The sequence below is a fragment of the Dicentrarchus labrax genome, unplaced genomic scaffold (genome assembly GCF_905237075.1).
Source record: "Dicentrarchus labrax unplaced genomic scaffold, dlabrax2021, whole genome shotgun sequence".
In the NCBI taxonomy this organism is placed as follows: domain Eukaryota; kingdom Metazoa; phylum Chordata; class Actinopteri; family Moronidae; genus Dicentrarchus; species Dicentrarchus labrax.
Genome location: NW_026136717.1, coordinates 14,372,748 through 14,393,951, shown reverse-complemented (window position 1 = coordinate 14,393,951; position 21,204 = coordinate 14,372,748). Strand labels below are relative to the sequence as shown.

The 21,204-nt window shown below is 40.5% G+C and overlaps 1 protein-coding gene across 1 annotated transcript in view; it reads right to left on the bottom strand.

Moving 5' to 3' along the window:
* Positions 1-21,166, bottom strand: part of poln (polymerase (DNA directed) nu) — a 52,409-nt gene extending 31,243 nt beyond the window's left edge. Inside the window, exons 1-17 of the mRNA XM_051428746.1 lie at positions 20,242-21,166; positions 19,571-19,939; positions 18,014-19,308; positions 16,852-16,970; positions 16,521-16,559; positions 14,013-14,816; positions 13,633-13,796; positions 13,293-13,405; positions 12,976-13,112; positions 12,537-12,605; positions 12,397-12,457; positions 11,987-12,051; positions 8,337-8,420; positions 7,950-8,045; positions 7,464-7,520; positions 7,262-7,318; positions 5,662-5,727 (exon numbers count right to left, since the gene is read on the bottom strand). Coding sequence (XP_051284706.1) covers positions 5,662-5,727; positions 7,262-7,318; positions 7,464-7,520; positions 7,950-8,045; positions 8,337-8,420; positions 11,987-12,051; positions 12,397-12,457; positions 12,537-12,605; positions 12,976-13,112; positions 13,293-13,405; positions 13,633-13,796; positions 14,013-14,816; positions 16,521-16,559; positions 16,852-16,970; positions 18,014-19,308; positions 19,571-19,939; positions 20,242-20,363 — 3,717 coding nt within the window. The 5' untranslated portion in view covers positions 20,364-21,166. The remainder of the gene's footprint in view (positions 1-5,661; positions 5,728-7,261; positions 7,319-7,463; positions 7,521-7,949; positions 8,046-8,336; positions 8,421-11,986; positions 12,052-12,396; positions 12,458-12,536; positions 12,606-12,975; positions 13,113-13,292; positions 13,406-13,632; positions 13,797-14,012; positions 14,817-16,520; positions 16,560-16,851; positions 16,971-18,013; positions 19,309-19,570; positions 19,940-20,241) is intronic.
* Between the last annotated feature and the right edge of the window lie 38 nt (positions 21,167-21,204).

Genomic DNA, 21,204 nt, shown 5'->3' with positions numbered 1-21,204 from the left:
CCTTGGGAGGAATTTCTGTAACTGGAAAACATTTAATGACTAAATGCAGAGCCGTCATAAACGAACATTAAACTGCCTGACAAGCCCTGAAGGAAACTCAGCTGGCAGTTTGGAAAGAGACACAGCTGCTCAATCGCAAGACAAAACACACTATTCTATATATTACACATGAATAACGCAACAATGCAGTGTTATATGTCTTATACATTGTTGGAAAGGTTTGGATCTGGATCTTTGCTCTCCTGGAGATTTCGGTTCATTCACAGTGACCTTTGACCACCAAATTCTGATTTATTCTGATCGGTGAGTCCAACTGGACGTTTGTGCTAAATTTGAAGAAATTCCCTGACGATATTTCTGAGATATCGCGTTCACAAGAATGGGACGTACAGACGAACTTAAGGACAACCCAAAAACAGAAAATAAAGCAAAAACTCGGGCCGCAGCTGTCGCCTTTGGGCGGCCTCAAAAGAGTGTGTAATATGGACAGACATAGACTAATAAATTAAGAAAAGTCACCATTTAGACAGTCGAACCTACTGTACTTCAGCCTGTGACACCACAAAACAAACAATGGTTTGACATGAACACAAAAATGACGGCAGAAAACTGGGATTCCATCTGTTTCCTGTGTCTTTGCAGGAGCTAGGGAACTTGATGCACTTGTGGGTGTCATGAGTGTATAAATCTTTGAACACCACAAAGGACTCCGGCACAAGCTAAACAGTGCACAGGGAAAGAGAGAGAGCAGATGATATAAGGTGGAGTACTGCATCAAGGACCCGGCAATCTGAATGCTGTTTCAGCTCATCGGTGCTACGACGAGTCAGAGGAAGTAAGGAAGAAGGAGCTGAATCTTATTTGTGCTCTTTGGTTTCACTGCCACACTATTAATGATGTTAATGTGAGGGGAAGAGAACAGAAATAAAGCATCATGTAGAGAAGAGGAGAATGAGGAAGACATGAAGGGATCAGTGCATGAAGAGGAAGAAGAAAATAGCGTATTAGAGTATATAGAGTTAAAAGCAGAGGAGGAGAGAGAGAAAAAAGAGAATGAGACTAAAAATGAGCTGCTATTAGTCAACCATTGTTTTAATACAAAAGATGATATTTCACATCTATTGTATGTTAATGACAGTGGAAACTAACTTCCATTGTATTCCATCTACAAAACAAAACAAAACAACCTTTCAAAGACATTTTGTTGGTCTTTAAATATTATGAAATTGACATAATATTTATCCGGACTGGCGCACAATCAGATCTATTAAAAAATGAAAATTTAATATTTTATATAACTTGACAAGCAAGAATGTTACTAGTTTACTACTTTTATTTCGTAACATGATTTGTGAAACTGTTTAGAATTAAATAAATAAATAAAAATACAATAACCACACAAATATTTATAGTATTTTTTCATAAATATCAATATATATGGAAAATTGGGATGGTATTATAATTTTCACTGAAGGGAAGATCTTTAACTTTTTTATATTCTATTTCAGCCTGTGGTGGTGGTCAAATAGTAAAGGCAACTTTAACTGCTCTTAAAGGCGTGTTTTTTCTGTATTCAGGGGCCAACAATCTTGTTTTTGTGTCAGGGCTTTATTCTCTTCCTCACAGTCCAAGAAGCAACTAATGTCTGTTTTGAGAAACACAATACGTGTTGATCTTATTTTTACTGGTTGAACTTTCGTTGTTAGAAAAGGGTACAATATTTTTTCAGCCTTTATTCTTCATCATACTGGTGCTGTGTTTGGCTCAGATATCTGTAGAAAACAGTTTCCTCTCAGTCTCCAGCTGCTGCTCCAAAAAATATACCAGCTTTTCATACTTTAGTATACTTTTTGATACTCGGTGATGCAGACACATTTTGTTCTGGAATTAGAAAATCTTATAGTTCAATACCCAGTCCCATATTTAGTATTTTCTCTCATGTGTTTATTATTTATTATATATTTTCAAATGTATTTACGTCACATATTTATACCGTTAAGTAACATTTACTCAATACGGTACTTTAGTATTTCCATTTTATGCAACTTTATACTTCTACTTGTACAGTATTGAGTAAATGTTACTTTCCACAATTTCCCATAACTCATAATATCAGTTCAATAAATACTCCATAAAAAGAAAAAGCATGGTTGTAAGACTGAGAATCATGTTGACTGATTGATTTAGAATCAGAATCAGAATCAGATATACTTTAATAATCCCGTGGGGAAATTACTTAACTATGAAGGAGAGTCAGACCCACTCCTCAGTAACAACACCAAATCTAAATGTAAAGCTTTAATATTTTCAACCCAGGGTGGGTGTTCACAGCCCTCAGAAACTACAGCTGGATGAACACAGTGGAAATCCTCACATGTGCAGGAGGGCAGGATGAGTAGATAAAAAAAAAACAAACAAAAAAAAAGATAGTTAAATTTGGTGAATTGATTTGTTCCAAAATGGGATTGTTGCCTTGAAACGAAAATAGGTTTTTAGGAATGGGAGACATATTTTTGTTTTTATCAGATAAAAACAGATGAGGTAAAATAGAAAATCCCCACTTTCTCTCTGCAGTGAGACTCACTTCGTGCAGCACTTTTAACTCAGCACCAGTTCATGGCTGTCCTGCTTTAATTCAGGCACCCCTTTGTTACTGCAGTCTGGCTTCACCTCAATTGAACCCACCACAGATGAAAGCCAAACCCCTCTGCAACACACCTCATTTGAATATGCGTGCGTGTAATAACTGTATGTGCGTGTGCAGAGTGAGTGAGAGAACAGCTCAACCCCAAAACTATAAACTGCAGCTTTTTCCCTTCAAAGCACCGGGATGTGACATGTGATCACTGAGTGAGTCTTCAATTAACTACCGGCACATTCCACTCCACATTATGATGTGAATAATTACGAGTGAACTTCATTTATATGCTAGAATAATAATAATATGGAAAAAGCACTACAGGGAGTTGACTCTTCTCCCTCCTGGCTCTATAATGGTGAAATGATCGCCTCATTCTAATCAATCAAGCAGCAGAGTTTCTCTCCATGCTGTCACAGACTAAACTGAACATTTTTTAAGAAATGAGACTCACACACTCTGTGGAACACTTTCTTCATTATTTCTAGGATTTTTTAGGATTGCTGTTAAACTGGTTGGCCAGTAATGTTGATCTGGGGTCTTTGCTCAGGTTTAAATGTTAACAGAATAACCAAAATAATCTAAAATATCTATTAGTATAATGCTGCTATCATTTTCGCATATTTTATTTGCATTCATTTGCACATTTGAAACCGGAGACTTTTGTGTAGCATGGTGGCTTAAAAAAACTGATTCAGGATCAGGAACCATTTCAACTCTAGATATCTGTTAAGTTAATTTTGAACATAAGAACTAATTGACATATTCTGCAGTAGAGAACCAGTAAATGTGAACAACTTCTGTCATTTAGAGGGCATCATGCAGTGACGTCATTCCACCTGCTACCTCAGAAGAATATATTATATCACGACTTCCCATAACATCGCTTAGTATACGGGACGTAAGTAAGTAAGTATTTGGGTTACTCATTTCTTCAGCAATTCAATAATAGCAAACCTTTTTAAAGATGTTTTTGGCATTTTTAGCCTTTACTGGCCATAACTGAACTGGGGATAGTGCTGTAACTGTATACCATATATGTCTTTACCATTCAACCATCCCATAACAAATCATCCCAAAAGTTTTTACAAATCGAACAATGCGGGTGGAGCTCAATCAGCTCTTTTTCCTTTGAACTCAAATCACAAATATAGCACAATAATATACACGTCAAAGACCAGACTGGGAAGCACACACCAGTACAGCTACACACAAACAACTAGATACAAGCATCCACACACTTAATGTGACGCTCAACCAAATCCCAGAACTGCCGTTAGAAGCAGAGGGAACAGAGCTGTGTTAAATCAGATGCCCAACTGCCACATATATCATGCAGTAGCAGAACGATCAATTCAAAGTGTAGCTCACACCGGTTGCAAATCGCTAAGTGAGATTAGAAAGGCTCAGTGTCTCTGCGGTTATATACGCGTGTGTGTGTGTGTGTGTGTGTGTGTGTGTGTGTGTGTGTGTGTGTGTGTGTGTGTGAGGTTCAGAGCAGTACTCAGTGACAGAACCACTGGACCCTGACGGCTGGGTAACGTCGAAATGAGCTATTGACCGCCTGTCCCATACTGAGGGGAGGGAGAGAGAGAGAGAGCATGAGAGAGAGAAGGTGATAACCAAGCTGACAAGTAGAAAAGAGACAAAGCATTTTAGTGGTCTGTTTTTCGATATTCGTTGTGTCTGCGTTTCACAGAGTACTGCATGTACTACTTACAATAACATTTTACCTTTTGGCTGCAAACAGCTTCTCAATTCAAATGTAAAACATCTATCTCATGATACCCTTTCCATCAAATAGCTGTTTTAGATTTTCTAAATGTTGTTTTAAAAGCTTTCTGAAACACTGAATGTTTGTATTTGTAAATATAAAGATACTGAATATTGATATGTGAGAATATGCACAAAAAAATCAATTTCAGTGAAACCCTAATCATAAAACAGTATAGCTGAGAGTTGACCTCATATGGTAGCAGGCTTTACATTATTCTGTTGTACTGTGTGATGAGTTGTTCTTCAGTCATTAGGAGCTCGATAAAATCTATGACCTCAGTGCCATATCTTGGAGTAAACTGGCTATCCTTAAGTTTTAGCAAATTGATTTTAAACATACAAATACACAAGGGCATCGAAACACAACCGAATTGGTAACTTTCTGCCTTCAAAACCAAACACGTCCCCTAACTCTCATCAACCTTCAAACAAGCAGTGAGGACTGGACAAAATGTTCTCACTGTGATGGTTTCAAACTGAACGAAACCCCAGCTTGTTGTTATATAACACTCCAAAATCGCAACATCTACATTTGTAAGGAGGAACCTCATACTGTGTGTGTGTTTAATTACTATGCAGCCAGCATCATCAAAGGATCTATTTGATAAGGGAGATGTGGAGCAAGAAAGAAACCAAGAAAAAAGGACAGATAGGCGGGCAAAGAAAGAGCGATTATAAAGGAAGAAAGTAGAGAAAGAAAACATTGATATTGAGATTTTTGAAGGTTATATAAAGGATCCGCTGTTTCATACAGTGTTGAAAACCCAGACAGTCTCTTTTTGTTTTATTATGTTGATCTTACTCACAAACAAACAGAAGATATTTGTGTGGTAAACACAAGCGGGTACTTATAGAGTGAACCAAAGAGTTGTTTACTTATTATTTCATTAGCTGTCACCAATAATCCCTTCTCTGCCTGAGTTAAAATGAACCTGGGTTGTACAGGTTCATTGCATGCCATTAACTTGAGTAATTTTAACTGATAAATACACTCACATCCATCTGTTTCCATTCTAGTCATTTTAACGTGGCCTGTTGAGTATTGTAGGCATGCACAGGCTCATGACCTGAGGCCTGGAGCACAGCAAACAACACCCAGAGGTTCAGCCTGTAGTTCAGCACCATGGATAGCTCCAGTATCTGAACTCCACTTAACAACCATAATAACTAGTTTCAAGATCAAAGACAAAAAAAAGACAAAGAAGACAGAGGGAGGTGTGTAGAGATGGAAGGCAGGTCATACTTACTGGATTCTTGGCTGAGATTCTCCCGGTCACCACACTTGTCTGGTACCATGTAGGGGAAATGTAGCTCTGATGTGTTGTTGAGAAAGGCAGAGATACAAAGACATCAATATTTAGAGGCAAACCACAATTAAATACTTTTATTTCATCATTTTCATGTTTCAATGAGTCATCTATGTGATCAGTAATGTTTCCATATAGCTGATTCCTATCCAATTCAACTCGAAAACAACAGCTGTGATCCTCGTTGCCATCTCCACTCTGAATCTGCTTTTGGACCGACATGCATCAACAGTGCCATACGACGGTTTAAACAAGCTGTCTGTAGACTGTAGTGCCAGTTAAGTCGGTGCAATAAGCAGGGCATGCAACAACGCTATTGTGCTCAGAGCTGATGATAATTTGTGCAACCCCAACATATGGTTACAGCCAAACTAATTAACCTGACAAATGAGGAAACTACGGTCAACAGTGACTGATGTCCCACAGGTGGCAGGAGATTAATTGGTTTCTTGAGTTGAGATGTAAATTATTCATTTAATGACTACAAATTCTGGTGTGCTGTCTTGCCTAGTAACATTAATCAATACTCAGTAGTAACATATTCAGATTGTTTGCTGTCTGTTGCTAAAAGTAGAGCTGGGAGATAGAGAAAAGTATTTTCCAATACCAATTTTGATGGAAATTAACAGTGTGTGGATTTAGCTGGTTTAAATTCAGTTAGTTTACAGATTAAAAATTACCATTATTCATACGCAAAATACCACCACATGTTTGATATCTGAGTTACGAATAACAAATTAATATTTGTTTTTGTCAACAGTACCATCCTCTAGCTGGGATTGTTGTCCACTCTGTCCTAAAGACCACCAAATGAATCACAAGCATCAGAAGCCAAGCAGCTCTAGAGACAGCCAGACAGACTCATTTGCAGAGTTGAGTAAGCACAGATTGACAAACACAAGCTGCTGCTCCCATACAGAGGCGAACGAAACCCATGTGGAGGGACAGTCGGACACAGAGCTGCATCTTTTCTCTGCCAATTCAGTACAGCAGTGGCTGTAAACAGGACCAACAGCTTAAAGAGACCAGCTCAGACGAGATGTTTCACTATTAAATTACTACAACAGAAGCATCCAGGCCTGTGAGTGCTCTCTGCTGTAGGGTTGGTGCAGTCACACATTTAGAGGTTGCAGTATGCACTTTTACAAGTATGAATAGCCTACAGCATTACTCTGTGGTTCTCAATTGTAGCACTGAGCACAGCAGTATAATAATGGTGACAATCTCACCAGCGTCACCTTTGAAGGTGAAGAGGAACAAGATGGGTTTGTTTAGCAGCATAAAACACAGAACCAAACTGTGAGTAAAGAAACACAGACGCTGTGAGATCTGTCTGCGTACTTCTACCCTGCAGCCCTCCTTAAACTCTTGGTTTCACTTTTTTGCTTAGTTGTTCCAGCCTCAAGGAGAAAAGTATAGAAAAATCCATATGTCGCAGTGAGGACAAGAGGATTAGACAGTTATGAATCTTGTTTGTAGCACCGTTTGTATGGCATCCTTTTTGGTGAATGTGTGAGTAAGTTTACAGCTGTATGCTCACCTTGCTCATCATGCATGAGAGAATCCTATCAACAAAAGTCGACTTGATTTTGTGAACCTGTGGGTTGCAATGCAGACAGCTGTTACTGGAAAACCAAGGCTAATACTTTGGGATGCTCTACTATTGCATCTTTATCCATGTACTATACTTTAGCCTTCAAAAGACTGAGATAAACATTGAAGCTCCTAAGCAGAGTGTTTACCTGTCTGTACTCTAGAATGATCTTTGGCAGAGGGTGCAGGTCCTGAAGCTGCAACAACTGCAAGAAGAAAACAAGACAGAGAAAAGACAAGAGAGGCAATATTGAGCAAACGTACATCATCAACCCTGCAACTGCATTTTTTGTTTACATTAAATCAGTTGTAACTGTATTTTTTGTCCTTTTTGCCCTTCTGTAATGTTCAATTCAAACTGCTGGGTAGAATAAGTTGGCAGCATGCCATCGTACTGATGTCTATGCACTTACTGTACTTGCCAACTGTTTATCAGACACTAAGAAGCAATGATGTGCCAGGATATGTATTGTGTGTTTCTGCGTGTGCATCTGGATTTCTCTGTATGAATGTGTGCACTTCATGAAACTTTAAATAAATCTGAGCCAGTTTTCTTAAATTAAACGAGATTTGAAGATAAAATTGACATATCTGTGTCTGTGTATGTTTGTATTTATGTGTGTGTGCGCCCGTACTGCAGCTTCTGATGTTGACTGCTGTTGTTTGTTGATGGTCTTTGGGAGTTTCTTGTTCTCGCAGCGCTTGTGGAGGCACAGTTTCTCAAACAGAACCTTCAAACATTGTAAATCCACAATATCTACAAATCCATAACAATGATACACACAAATACACATGTGCAAAACATGTGTGCATTAACACTATACATATTCGCACACAATAAAGATAAATAAAGGGAAAAGTCATACTTATTATTTCATTAAAGTTTTAAACGGGGATTATGACGCTTGCACAGAACACACACAATCACATGTGAAGGCACTGCACATACATAGAAATATACATGAGCAAAATCATACACAAGCACGCATGCAGTACACATATGTACAGATAAAAGTACACACTGTTCGTAGTTGAGTGTTGCTGGTGACCAGAAATATTTGTCCAGCTGCTCTGTGGGCCTCCTGCTCCAACTGTTTCATCTTAGTCTGAGTGAGAGAGCAAGAGAGATAGAGAGACAGAGTGACAGAGAGAAGTGTCATGTAGTGTTGTGCCAATTTGCCAGTAACATATTTAGAGTTCAGGCAGTACACATCCTTCAGTTACTGTGTCGTTCAGAGCAGTTTAAAACTACTAATACTACAAGATCTGTTGCTATGCAACATTATTAGTGGCTGATTTCCTGCAAGATTATCAAATTAATTCTACTGGACCATGGATGTCATGTAACATGTATGGTGGTAAAAACACAACATGTTGCTGAGAACATACTAGGTAGTAGTTAATCCTTTCTGTAAAGTCAGTGTTCATGTGTAGATTCAAGGCGTTTAATTACAAAATGACAATAATTTTTGACAGTTGACATATAAAATAGTAATGAAGTTGACATGATGTTTTCAACGTCTGAATTTTATAAATAACATTAAAAGAATCCATGCCAGGTATTATTTATCGAGAGGAAGAGGTATTTCATGTCTTTGTCAGTCTTTTTCCAGATTAACCACTCAATGAATATGAAGCCAATTAAAAAGACAGCAGTGTATTTATGTCAAAATAACAGAATACCTATTTCTGCAGCCTGGTGACTGTTAACTTACCAAAAACCTTTCAAGATAAGTAAATTATCAATCACAAACTTTGTTATGAACCCTGCAGTGAAGAGGGGGGGTTATTTAAGGAGAGAACTGTTACTATGTGTAAGACAGAACGTTCAATGGCCAAAGGCAAAGCTCTCTGTTAATCTGTCTAATGCACACATCAGTCACACAGCAAGCGCATTAGGATCACACACACACACACAGAAATAAATAACAAACTTTCACGCACTCACAAACACATACAACCTATGAGAAAAGAAATCCATATGTATATACAAACTCAATTATCTACAGAACACACACACATTCGCTCACACATACTAAGTACACACAGAGAGCCAGACAGGGTTTAATGACTGCTGTGATAATCCAGTCAAACACGGAATGAACTTTGCTTCTCAGGATGGGCGACACAGGCAGCATGATAAACTCAGCGAGGGAGGAAGTGAAGGGACACAAAATGGTAGAGAAGAGAAAGCATGGTGAAAAGAAAGGGAGAGAGGAAAAAGAGGCTACGACGGCAAGAGAAGGGAATTCAAGAGGCACTTGAGATGGAAATTGGGAAGAAAGCATGGGAATCAGAACAGACAAGAGTGAAGGGTAGAGACATTTGACAAAAACAAATGAAGATGAAAGAGGAATGATGAGAGGCTAAATCTAAGAGACACAGAAATAATGATGAAAATAAAAGAGGAAGATGAAGAGTAATTCCCGCTCATACAATATTCAGCCTAAACATGAACATTTTTGTTTTTTACAACTGGGGTGACACCGACACACCAGCAGCTCATTACAAGTCTGACTGAAGTAGAAATCACTTCTTAACAACTTGACAGGCGAAGAGGATAACGAGCGAAGAGGAGAAGGCACAAGAATAGAAAAACAAAAGGGAGGGGGAGAGGGCGAGGGCGAGGTGGGGGTAATGAAATGAGAGACAGAAAGCAACCGAAAAGAGGTGGGGGAGGACAAGACTGACAGATTTGGGAATGTGGGACGGACACCGACACAAGTTAAAGGGTTAAGAAAAAGTTCAAATGTGAATAAAATACTTGTGTGGGTAGACAGAAAAAGAATGAGAGGAAAAAATTAGAAGATGGGAAAAGGGATGGCAGGAACAGGTGAGGACTGGGCAGCAGTGGGGAACATTGTGGCTGGACCTGGATAGAAAATGGCATCTGAAGCAAACAGTGATGTGTTAGACACACAGAATTTGACAGCATGATGGCGGGAGAAGCGACAATTGCAGAAAGAGCAATGAAGGAGAGAGAGGAGACAGAAAAAAATAAAAAAGAGGAAAAAGTGGAGGAGCTGGCAGACATGTACCAAAATTCCAAAATATGTACTTTGCTCTCTCTCTCGCTCTTAGCCCAGAGCAGGCTCCAGACTGCCTCATCAATATTGGATGCTGGCCCCTTAGTACTGTGTTTGACACACAAACACACACACGGCGGGTATGGCAGGAGTCTAATATTGTAGAGCAACATTTTGGGTTAATTATTGTTTCATTTTTCGGTTTGATCCTGACGTGATGGGTGTTTACGGAAGGATGTCTATCTAATCTGACGTCTGAGACACACAGACAGGACGTTTGTCCTACTGAATTTTAATAATGCTGTCTCAGAAGACAAAAGAGCATGTGAGCAATGTTTGTAAGATGCGGGCTGACAGACAGGAGGGATCCTCAGTTTGGTGTTCAGACAGGTGAACTTGACAGCTCAGATAAAATGAACACGACAGAGTGAGGACATGCGTGGCTGCACCCATGGGCACATATTATGAAAACACAAGCACACACACATATATAACTCTGCAGCAGTCTGCAAAAACTTCAGTGCCTCTGTGTGTGTGTGTGTGTGTGTGTGTGTGTGTGTGTGTGTGTGTGTGTGTGTGTGTTGGCAGAAGCAGACAGTGATGCTCCTTCCTGCAGCACAGCCTCTTGAAGACAGACTCTCCATCCTATTTATAGTAACACGGCAAGATACCGAAAGACTCTCTCTCCAAAACAACACCCCTGCTGGCGCCTGCAAGAGTTGTAAGTGGGTTTAAGAGTGTGCGTTTGTCCCTATGACCGCCTGCAAAATTGATTAGGAACATACGCGTCTTCCTCGGCATGTGTGTGTCCACAACTTCTGTATTTCTGTCTTTGTGTGTTTATAATCACAAGCGTGGTCTCTAGAATTGGTTTTTATCTGCATGTAAACAGGACAGGTCCCTGGAGGATGTCCACCCACCACATCGCTAATCCTACCCAGAAGAAGAAAAAGATTTTATTTTTCTTTCCTTTTCAGGCTCTTGAGTTTTTTTTTCTCCTTCAGTTTCTCATATCCTCCCACTGTTTTGCTCCCATTTGTATTAATACAGCAGCTGTCGACTGCACTGTGGTTCAGCAGCCAGTCGAAAATGCAATCAGTTAAGAGTGATGCAGTACAAATCTGAGCTGACCCTGAACATCATACCTACACGCAGGCCAAAACTAAGCTATGAAGTCGATTTCCGAGTGTTTGCATTAAATTTGTTCGATATAAACACAGCTGTTACCTATGTGTGATTTTCCTCTTCAAAAAAAGGATTAACTTATTTCATAACTCTATTTTAAAATTCTGGTCAGTGTCCAGTTCGCTATCTCCTAATGTCTATATGACTGTCAGCTCAAGATATGAAGTCCAGGATTATCTTCATACACTTTCTTTCCAGACATTTTCTATATATATTTATATACATGTATATATGTAGACTGCTCCTGTCCCATTATTGTATTCGGGTGGGAAATTCACATTAGTCATAAGGGAAATGTAAATAACTCCTGGCTGTGAGAGATAAGTTTGCCTATTCTGCATGCAGCCAAATGAAAACCTTGTCTTATAGTCAAACTGTTCTGCTCTATTTGTCAGGAACATTAATAGGGAAACTTTTAAATACACCAGCCATAACATTTAGTGTCTGATGTGTTGTCTTACCCCCAGCAGGTCTGAAGTTCTCTTAAGAGCTTCTTTATCCACATGGATGCAATGGCTCTCCATGGCTGAAACAGCACACGTAACTCATTATTAAGAAATTAAGAAACTGGATTTTAATGTTAAAGTGAAAAGAACAATGATATATAAAATGGAATATATCTAATCAAGTTTGTGTAATATTGTATTTAGTAACAGCCTTAAAAAAACCTAAAAAAAACCACTACCACACACTACTACTGTATTCCTCTGATGTAGCCAAATAGAAATGTGTTTGCCTTTTTTTGTGGTTATTCAGGGATATTTCTTCATGAAGAGTACACTGCATCAGGTTGAAACCCCCCCAAAAAAGATTGTTGTATATAAAAAATATGTGCTTAGTGTCTACTGGAAAAAAGCAAAGTGGTCCTCACCGGCCAGAACAGAGATCATATTCAGCTCCATGTCTGAGTACAGCCCCCACAGCCCATGGCTCTGCACACACAAAGACCCACTCAGGTAATGTGTAGTATGCCTATGCTGTATGTACAAGTATGTGTATGTGTCAACTAACCTGCAGTTTATAGCAAAGCTCCATGTTCAGCCAGTGAAGCGAATAGAGACCTGAGATGACCTGAGAAACCTGACAGTGAGACAGACGGAAAGAAAGAGAGTAGGTGGGGAGAAACATATTCAGCTTGGTTTCTGCAAGAAGATATTGTGGAATTACTTGTGTTCAGGGGAGAATGGGCAGTCCAGGTACCAGGGAATGGCTGCTTACATACAATGTGAACTCTCTTAGAGGCTTCGCTATCCTTTCAAGGACAGATTTCTGAAGGTAAATTTGAGCCACTGTCTATTAAGCAGGTGTGTTCCTCCATTAAATGATCTGGGCTCAGACCTCTGTGTCCCAGCGTCAACCATACTGTGCCAAGGATTGGCTCTGGAGCTGACCCTGACATCTTAATGAGAAGTTTTCCTTATTTTATCCAGAAATGTATATTTTAACTAACCTTCTTGGTACCCAGGGCAGGGGTTTTACAGGGTCTTTTGCAGTGTTTATTGAGAAGGTCCTGGTAACAAGAGGAGGGATTTGCAGGATCCAGAAGCCACCCTGACACCTGTGGGTCCTGGATATGACAGCCTGCCACTGGAGAGAGAGGACAGCTCTTTAAGATACTGAACAATATTCAATACGGAGATTATAGTGAATTGTCATTACTGAAATCCATTGCAAGTGTTCTTATTATTGTTGGGGAGTGTTGTATTTTCACACGACTGCATTTATTTGTTTCTACCTGTGTAGGTGCATTTATGCATGTGTGCTTACCTTGTTTCCAGTTGAGGTCTCTTCTGTAAAACTGCAGAGTTGTACGAAGCAAATCCTTGGCTTTATAGCACACCACCAGTTGAGTCCTTGATATCACTTGTAGCAGCATATCTCTACGTATGTACACGTACGAAACATATATACGCCGTTTTTTGATAGATGCAAAAGCACAAATAGAAGTACTGTAAACTCACACCCTTATTTACTATCATTCTCTCATACCAACACACACACACACACACACACACACACACACACACACACACACACACACACACACACACACACACACACACACACACACACACACACACACACACACACACACACACACACACACCTGGTAAAGAGCTCCTGGTTCTTGTGTTGCTGGGCCCATGCAGGTGTTTGCTCCAGTTTTAAGTAGACCAGACAGTCGTTTGGCCCGAGCGAGTCCTCTGGTGTGCTGCAGTCGAGATTGTTCTTCATCAGCACTAGGAGGCCACACACTGGTGGAGTTAGCTTCTATATTAAGGATCAGAGAGAGAAATTAACATGAGCAAGCAGTTAATGAAGCAGTAATCCACCAGAGGAAACTGTTTACACTAGTCTTATAACAGCTGGGACAGCTAGATTTTTCTTTCCTTTACAGATGCCGAGAGAAACTGAAACTAATATTTAAAATGTTTTTCTTATTTCAAGCGTGTGAAAGCTAGACATTTGTCACCCAGGTCTGCTCACCTGTTCTGGGTCTAGCTGAGTTGTTCCATCTCGATACACTAAGGTTAGCACAAGTGCCTTGGCCTGTCTAGCCTTCTCAAGCATTCGCATCTTCTCGTCAGGGTTCATCTTCTCAGAATCCTTTACTCTGATGTCAGATGTCAGGACTGCGGTCAGACAGCCAGCTTTGGATTGGTTCTGGGGCTCGCCACCATTAGGCCCCTCATTTAATACCTTTGGCCCATTTGTTCCCCGGTCAGGCACACATTTGGCCTGCTTGTGCTTGACTGGTTTGCAGGTCACAGATGATTTACGAGACCTTTCTTGCACCTTACTCTGACAAATTTGTCGAGTTTGCTCTGGGGCAAATGGGTCTTTATGTACCTCTAAAACGATTCCTGTTTCATGTGAACGACTGACTTTACGTGGTGGTTCTGGGGCAACATCTGAGGGATCAGGGAGGACAGTTTTGGATCTGGCTCTCTTGAACTCATTAACCCCTTCCCCTGCCTTTTCTTGGGAGTAACGAGGTGGCTCCCACTTTGGCGGACGCCTGGTTAGGTAGATCTTAGGGGGTGGAGGAGGGTGAGGATTTTGGTGCTGAAATACTTCATGCTTCCTCTTTAAGGGGAAGGAGGGGATCAGTGGAGGATGATGTGAAACATTTTGGGAAGTAGGCAGCTTGCTGTTTTCCACTTTTTTGCTTGGTTTTATGTCAGTTGAGGTCAAGTCTTGTACCGAAGATGAGTTTTGTCCAGCAGCAAAAGTGCTTGCTTGAGCCAGTACCACGCTTGAGCTGCTCCCTCTGATACTTCCATTAGCAGTCTACAGAACAGAAAAGGTGAACAGTATGCAGTCAGACAGGGACAAGGAAAACAGAGAGAACAGGAGACGCAAGAATAAATGTAGGACTCATTCTGCATTATCAGAAGGCACTTGAAGACTCTCACTGTCTGTGCTGGTTTAGTTACATAAAAAATCAATACATAACAGCTTTAACAAAGAGAATAATGAATGCCTTATTTAATTCCTCTTATTCATGTTCTGCATCTATTTGGATAACACTAAAGCGGAGAAACAGAAAGAGAGAATTAAAGCTGAGAAAGTAAACAGGTGAGCAGGTATGTGAGCAAAAACAAAAGGAAGTAAAAAAGGAAGAAAAACAAGCAGGACAAAAGGAGATGTGAGGAGAGGACTGTTGCACACATTCAGCCCTCAGCGCCGAGTCCCAGACAAAAACACAGACAGTCAAGACACTGTGTCTGACAGCCTGCCTGAAGTAGTGTCACTCAGTCACACTCGTTCATACTTTATTTATTTTCCATGAGGAAAAGCTAGTGTTGTGCTGGAAGACAATGAATATTTGACACTATCCACTTAGATTTTAATGGGTTGAACAAACTAATCTGACAGCTTACATGTGTAGGACATACAGTATATATGAATATATGAAGAATGTATGTAATGTAATACATGATGATATGTCACATGGTGAGTATGGCACTGTATGTTAAGCCCTGTAGAAGGTGCAACCGATAGAGGTCAAAATTAATAAGAAATATGGCTTGATTTGATAGAAAAGCATGTATATTACCAAAAATTAAGGTACGAGAATATCACCCAAGTGTTATGTTCCTACAGAAGCCAGTGGAGAAATGGGAGGATGAGGAAAAGTGAGGAGCTAAAAAAGGTGAGAAACAGAATGGACAGAAATTTGAGTCTGATCTCCCAAAAGTACACCCTCACCTCCCTGTAACCTTCCCAGCATCTTAAAAACAGCTCCATTATTCATACCCATAGCTCCCACCTCTATTTATGCAAAAGCACTGAATGTGTGCGCGTGCGTTCTCTGAAGTCTGTGTAAGAGATGTGAAGTTGGGTATTGTGTGTGGTTGTCAGCAGAGGGCTTGGTAGGTAGGAATTCCTGGGATTCAGCTCCCTGAGGAGAGTCTTCCTTATTTCCCTGTAAACACAACCAGTTTTCCTGCTGACAAAGTCATGAAGGCCCCCCCCAGGGTGCTGTGCTACGGGATATAGATAGAAAACCGAGGCAGGCCATGGCCCGTAGCCCAGTATTGGGTGCAGGAAAGTGTAAGAGAATGAATGAGGGGGGAGAGAGAGAGAGAGAGAGAGAGAGAGAGAGAACAGACTGGTGTGTTTGCTGCTGATTGTAGCAATACAGTGAAGTTCTACACCTCTTTCTATCCCTCCTCTTCTCCATCTTTTAATCTCTAATTTTCTCCCCTGCAGTTCTCTCACTGCATCCTTTATCACTACCCACACCATCTCCCTTCCTCCCTTCATAGTTCTTTCTCTTTACTGCTCTCTCTCTTTTTCTGCAATATGTATCGTGTCAGGACTTTTTTTTTTTTTTTTTTTTAACTTTACGACACACTGGGGAGCTATCACTTGTCAGCATGCTGCAATATTGCCGATGGCACCCCGTTCCACACAAGCCAGAGTGATTTCTATGTGCATCGGGGAAAAAGCAGGCTTATCTTTTTTAAAGCAGCCATTTAAATTTCTTACTTTTTGGTGTGTTGCTGCTGTACACACTGTTGCCTTTGCCTGAAGGGATTACAGAGGCCGAGTGGGAGACAGACAATAACAGGGAAAAATAAAGACACATCAGTATTTCCGTACAAAGAGAGAACAAATCTCAGCAAGAGGCATACCTTGTCTCCTAATTATAGTGTATAAGCAAAGTGGAGAAAGTCCTCCAATCTGTCTGACTTTATGTACAGTATCTGTACATTATGTTCTGTAAATGAGGCATAAAAGTTCTAAAATTGTCTTTAGTAAGGTCTAGCTGTCATTTAATACAGTATTGTTCATCTTACAGACTTCAATAGAGACTCACTTGTGTGTTGACATGGTGCTGGTGGTTCCCATGGAGACAGGGAGCTCTGAACCCTGACCTTTTTGCCCTGCACTCCTGGGACAATATTGGCTTGGAACCACTTTCTCTACCTGTGTCCTCTAGAGGGGAGACGGTGAGAGCATTTCTATCAGGTCATCACTTTTCGGACACATCCTTAAATCAATGAACCCGCTATTCTGCATGTGTTTGAGTAAGCATGTACGGGCGCTTACACAGTGCGTGTGTGGGACGTCAGCAGTGTGTGTCAAGGTCAGCCAACGCTAGAGTTCCTGGCTAAGATCAAACTGACATTTCTTTACGAAACAAGTTGCGACTTGTTTGCTTGTGTGTTGTTGAGTGTGTTATTTGTGTGTATGCGTGTGTATGAGTTGACTCAGCATTGTCTCATCAGCTGAGACTCAAGCTCCCTTCCTGCGGCTGTAATGTGAGCAGGCACACAACATCCCTTGTCAGTGCTGAGTCGCCTCAGCACTGCTCTGTCATCGCCACCACTCCGATGAAAGAAAGCTGGCTGGAAGCTACCACCAAGAGTTTGACACCCCTTGAAATACTTTCATATCCCTGAGTACTGTCTTCCTAAACTAGTAACTGTCACCCTAGAACAGTCCCCACCATCTAAAACTCCTCCAAATTAATGTAATACATCCCCAATACTCTAACATTGACACCAAGATAAGAATTGTAGCTTTTTTGTTAACATCAGTCTTCCATTTAAATAAGTAACATTAAAGCTGCTTGTTGTTTTAAGAGCCCCAATGGCTCAGTGAATTCTTAGTGTGGTTGGCTGACAACAAAAATTCAGTTATGTACCAAAGTGCATATATAGAAAAGTGTTGTAGCACACTCTAGTGGTAAATACTGCAAACTGCATATTTGATGACAGTTGAGTCACATTTGCACAAGACTCATCAGCAGTCACCACCACGTTCAAAGCTGAGATGCATGATGACCTAATCTTAACACTACAATCATTTATACATATTTTCTGTATTATTTTTAGTTTCACTCATAAACTGGAGGTATGTCTGTTGCCTTGAATTAATACTAAATACTACATGTACAAGTTAAAGATAGTCTCCTAAAAGAAATCAAAGACAATATGACACAGATTTCTTGCAAATGAGGCCCATCATGTACTTACCTGTAGATGTACACTCATCACTGTGCACAGGTGGCATCACTGACTCATCATTGTCTCTCCCCCTCTCTCCTGACTCAGTTTCTCTTTCCGGTAACTCACTGACTTCTCTATCATCTGTCTCACTTGTTTTCTCTCTTTGGATGTCAGAACAAAGGTTTAATTCTGTCTCCATCTTATCTTCGGTGCTTGTGTCAGTGCCTGCCTTTGTCCTGTTCTCTGGTTCCACTTGTAATCTGACCTCCATCACATCTATTCTTTCGTCTGTGGTTCCCTCCAGGTTATCGGCAGTGTTGTCACCCTGGACTAATTTGGTCTCACACTGCACCAGTGAGTTTTCTGTGTGGTGCTTCCTGTCCTGAGGGTTTTTCGCTTGGCAGAGGCTCACCCTGTTGTCTCTCCTTTCTAAAGCTAATGAGATCTTTATTGGACTACCAGCATGACATCCCACTGACATCTCTTTACTCACACTGCCAGGTGGATGCTCAACTTCCTTGCTTTCCGGTGTATTAACTCTATACTCAAAGTAATTCTCTCCTCTCTCCCCAAGTTTTTCTCCTTCATTATCGCAGTCAAAGATTTTGTCCATATTGGTTGTAAATAACAGGTTAAAATTCTTCTCCAAACTACTGTTCTTACTGGTTCCCAAGAGCTGAATACCTCCCATGTCTCTGATTGAGCCTGTCTCATCTAGCAGGGCTGAATCCACATGTCCTCTCTCTTTCCACATAACTCCATTTACTCCATCCTGCATTTCATGCTCTGTGTTAGACATTTGTCCTGTACCTGCCTCAGTCATACGTTCTGAATCCACTATGAGATCTACCCCTTCCTCCCCAACTAGATTTCTCATTGGCTTGAGTGAACATGCATTACAGCAGGTCTCCTGTGCGGTTACACAGTCACTGGGAAGGAGATTAATTATTCCAGCTTTTAAAGTTTCCGACTCTGGTTGCTGACACAATGTGCCTCTATCTTCTCCTCCACTAATTGCCTCTTCAGTGGGATAAGATGGAGGAAGTTTCCACTTTGTTTGACTGTCTATACACACAGTGTCTTCAAGTTCATTTCTGGGGATGTTCCAACTCTCTGTAACTTTCTTTTCTTTCTGTGCACCTGGTGTGTTATCATCTGTCTCTTCACTTAATTTAAGGCAGGATGAAACTGGGTGGTAAGCCAGAGAAGGCTCCTCTTCATGGGTATTAGGGTGTTCCATTGTGGGGAATAATACCTCATCAAAAACCCCGTCGTCTGGAGAAAGAATGTGGATGAAAGACGGCCTGATTTCTTCAGTGGAGCTATGAGAGTGAAGAGACAGACTGTGCTAAATTTATTACGAAAGCTTTTCACTCACAAAACCAGCCACAGAAGATCATAAATACATGCTGAACTTCAGACTGCTTTCCTTTATATTAACCAAAGCTAAATGTCTTCTTAAACCGTGGAAATCTCTGAACACACAAAATACTTTCAAGCGTGTTATAAGTATACATATATTAAGACATTTAACTATGATAATAACCATAAAACACAATCCCCATTCTCCCCCTCGCTACTTACTTTCTCCATGGTGTTGCTTGATGTTCAAAAAGTCTCTCCGGTGTTTGGGTAGACAAGGTGTATCTGTCTATATGGGAGAAAGATACGGCTGTCTTCTCAGTCACCTCATGCTGAGTCAAAAATGGAGCCTGGTTGGACTGGTAAGTAGGGGGTTTGGAGCACTTTCTTTGGGAATAAATCTGTGAGCACTGATAATAGGCTTCTGTCTGAGCAGACTGCCTTTGGAGTGAGGGATCCCAGCAGGAGGAGGCCTGTGATGACAGGGAGCAGCTTGGTGTCTGCAAGGACTGATAGCAGGCCGAGGTCTGACAGCTCTGCCACTGGTTGGAGGAGTCATGGTCGGAGGTGGAAAAGGAGGACACCAGAGGCCTGGACGATGGCGTGAACCAGAACATTGGCAAATTGATTTATTTTACTTTTTCTGTTTCACATTGAGTACATTAAGGTTTAAAATTAAATATTGCATGAGAATATAAAATCTTGCTTCATTTACTTAAGTTGTAAATATTAACTTGTATTAATATACTGTATTAAACTGCTGGTGATTGCTGTGTAAGTTTCTGCACCAATCTAATTTAAATAATGTGATTGATATTAATAAAATGATACTCCAACTAAACATAAGTGCATGTTTTGATATCTGTGCGTAGCCTCTACTTAATCTGTCTTACCGGTCTGTGTTTCTGTTTCTGCTCTCCTCCTGACTCATGCTCCAGCTGCTCTGAGCCAAGGACTCCCTCTGGCTGCCATAATACCTCTCCACTACCACATACACAACAAAGGAGAAAACCATAAACTCTCTGGGAACAACAAAGAAACTAAATATATAAAGTATTAAACAACTCTAATACAATGCCTGAGCAGCAAAAAACAATCTACATCTAGTCTCCTTGTTTTAGACTGGTGAATGGGCAAATTTTCTAATACACAAGATTTAATGTGTAGAAACCAGAAACCATAATGATAATTAAACCAAATGCAGGTTCTGTGAAGCAGTACTGTATGTCATTGTGAATTATCAAGTAGGCTTGTCAAATTACTGAACTCCACAACACCTACAAAAGGCTAAAAATAACATACAGAATCCATGAGCAACATTCAACACTTTCTACCAATATTTTACAATCATCACAAACATCAACAATACTACTACTGGTTTTAACAATGCCAAACAAACATATTGAGTAGATAATATTAATTTACAAAAGGGATTAAATTTCTGATGACAGCCTGTTCAGCAGTTTAGAAGCAGAAATGTTAGGAACATCAACAAAGCAAACTACAAGAAAGCAGTTCACTTGACAAACTTAAGTAAGATTTTCTGTGCTTTTGCCCTGACTAACTTTGCCTGTGATTGTAGTAGCTGGTGTTGCGTCTGCTTGCAAGTGGATTCTGGGCCCGCAAAACAGCCAGGATTTTCTGGGCCGCCTGGGACAGAGGTCCTGAGTACAATCTGCTGCTAGACTGCTCCATCTCCTGTCTGTCAGAGAGCCTGCTACTCTTTCTTTCTATCTATCTGAGGATCTTTATTCTTCAACTGTCATTGGCCTAAACAGGACAAAGGGGAGAGTTAGGTCATTTACACATTGATCCGGTTTAAACATCTCAGAAACCCATCCAATAATGTGTCTAGG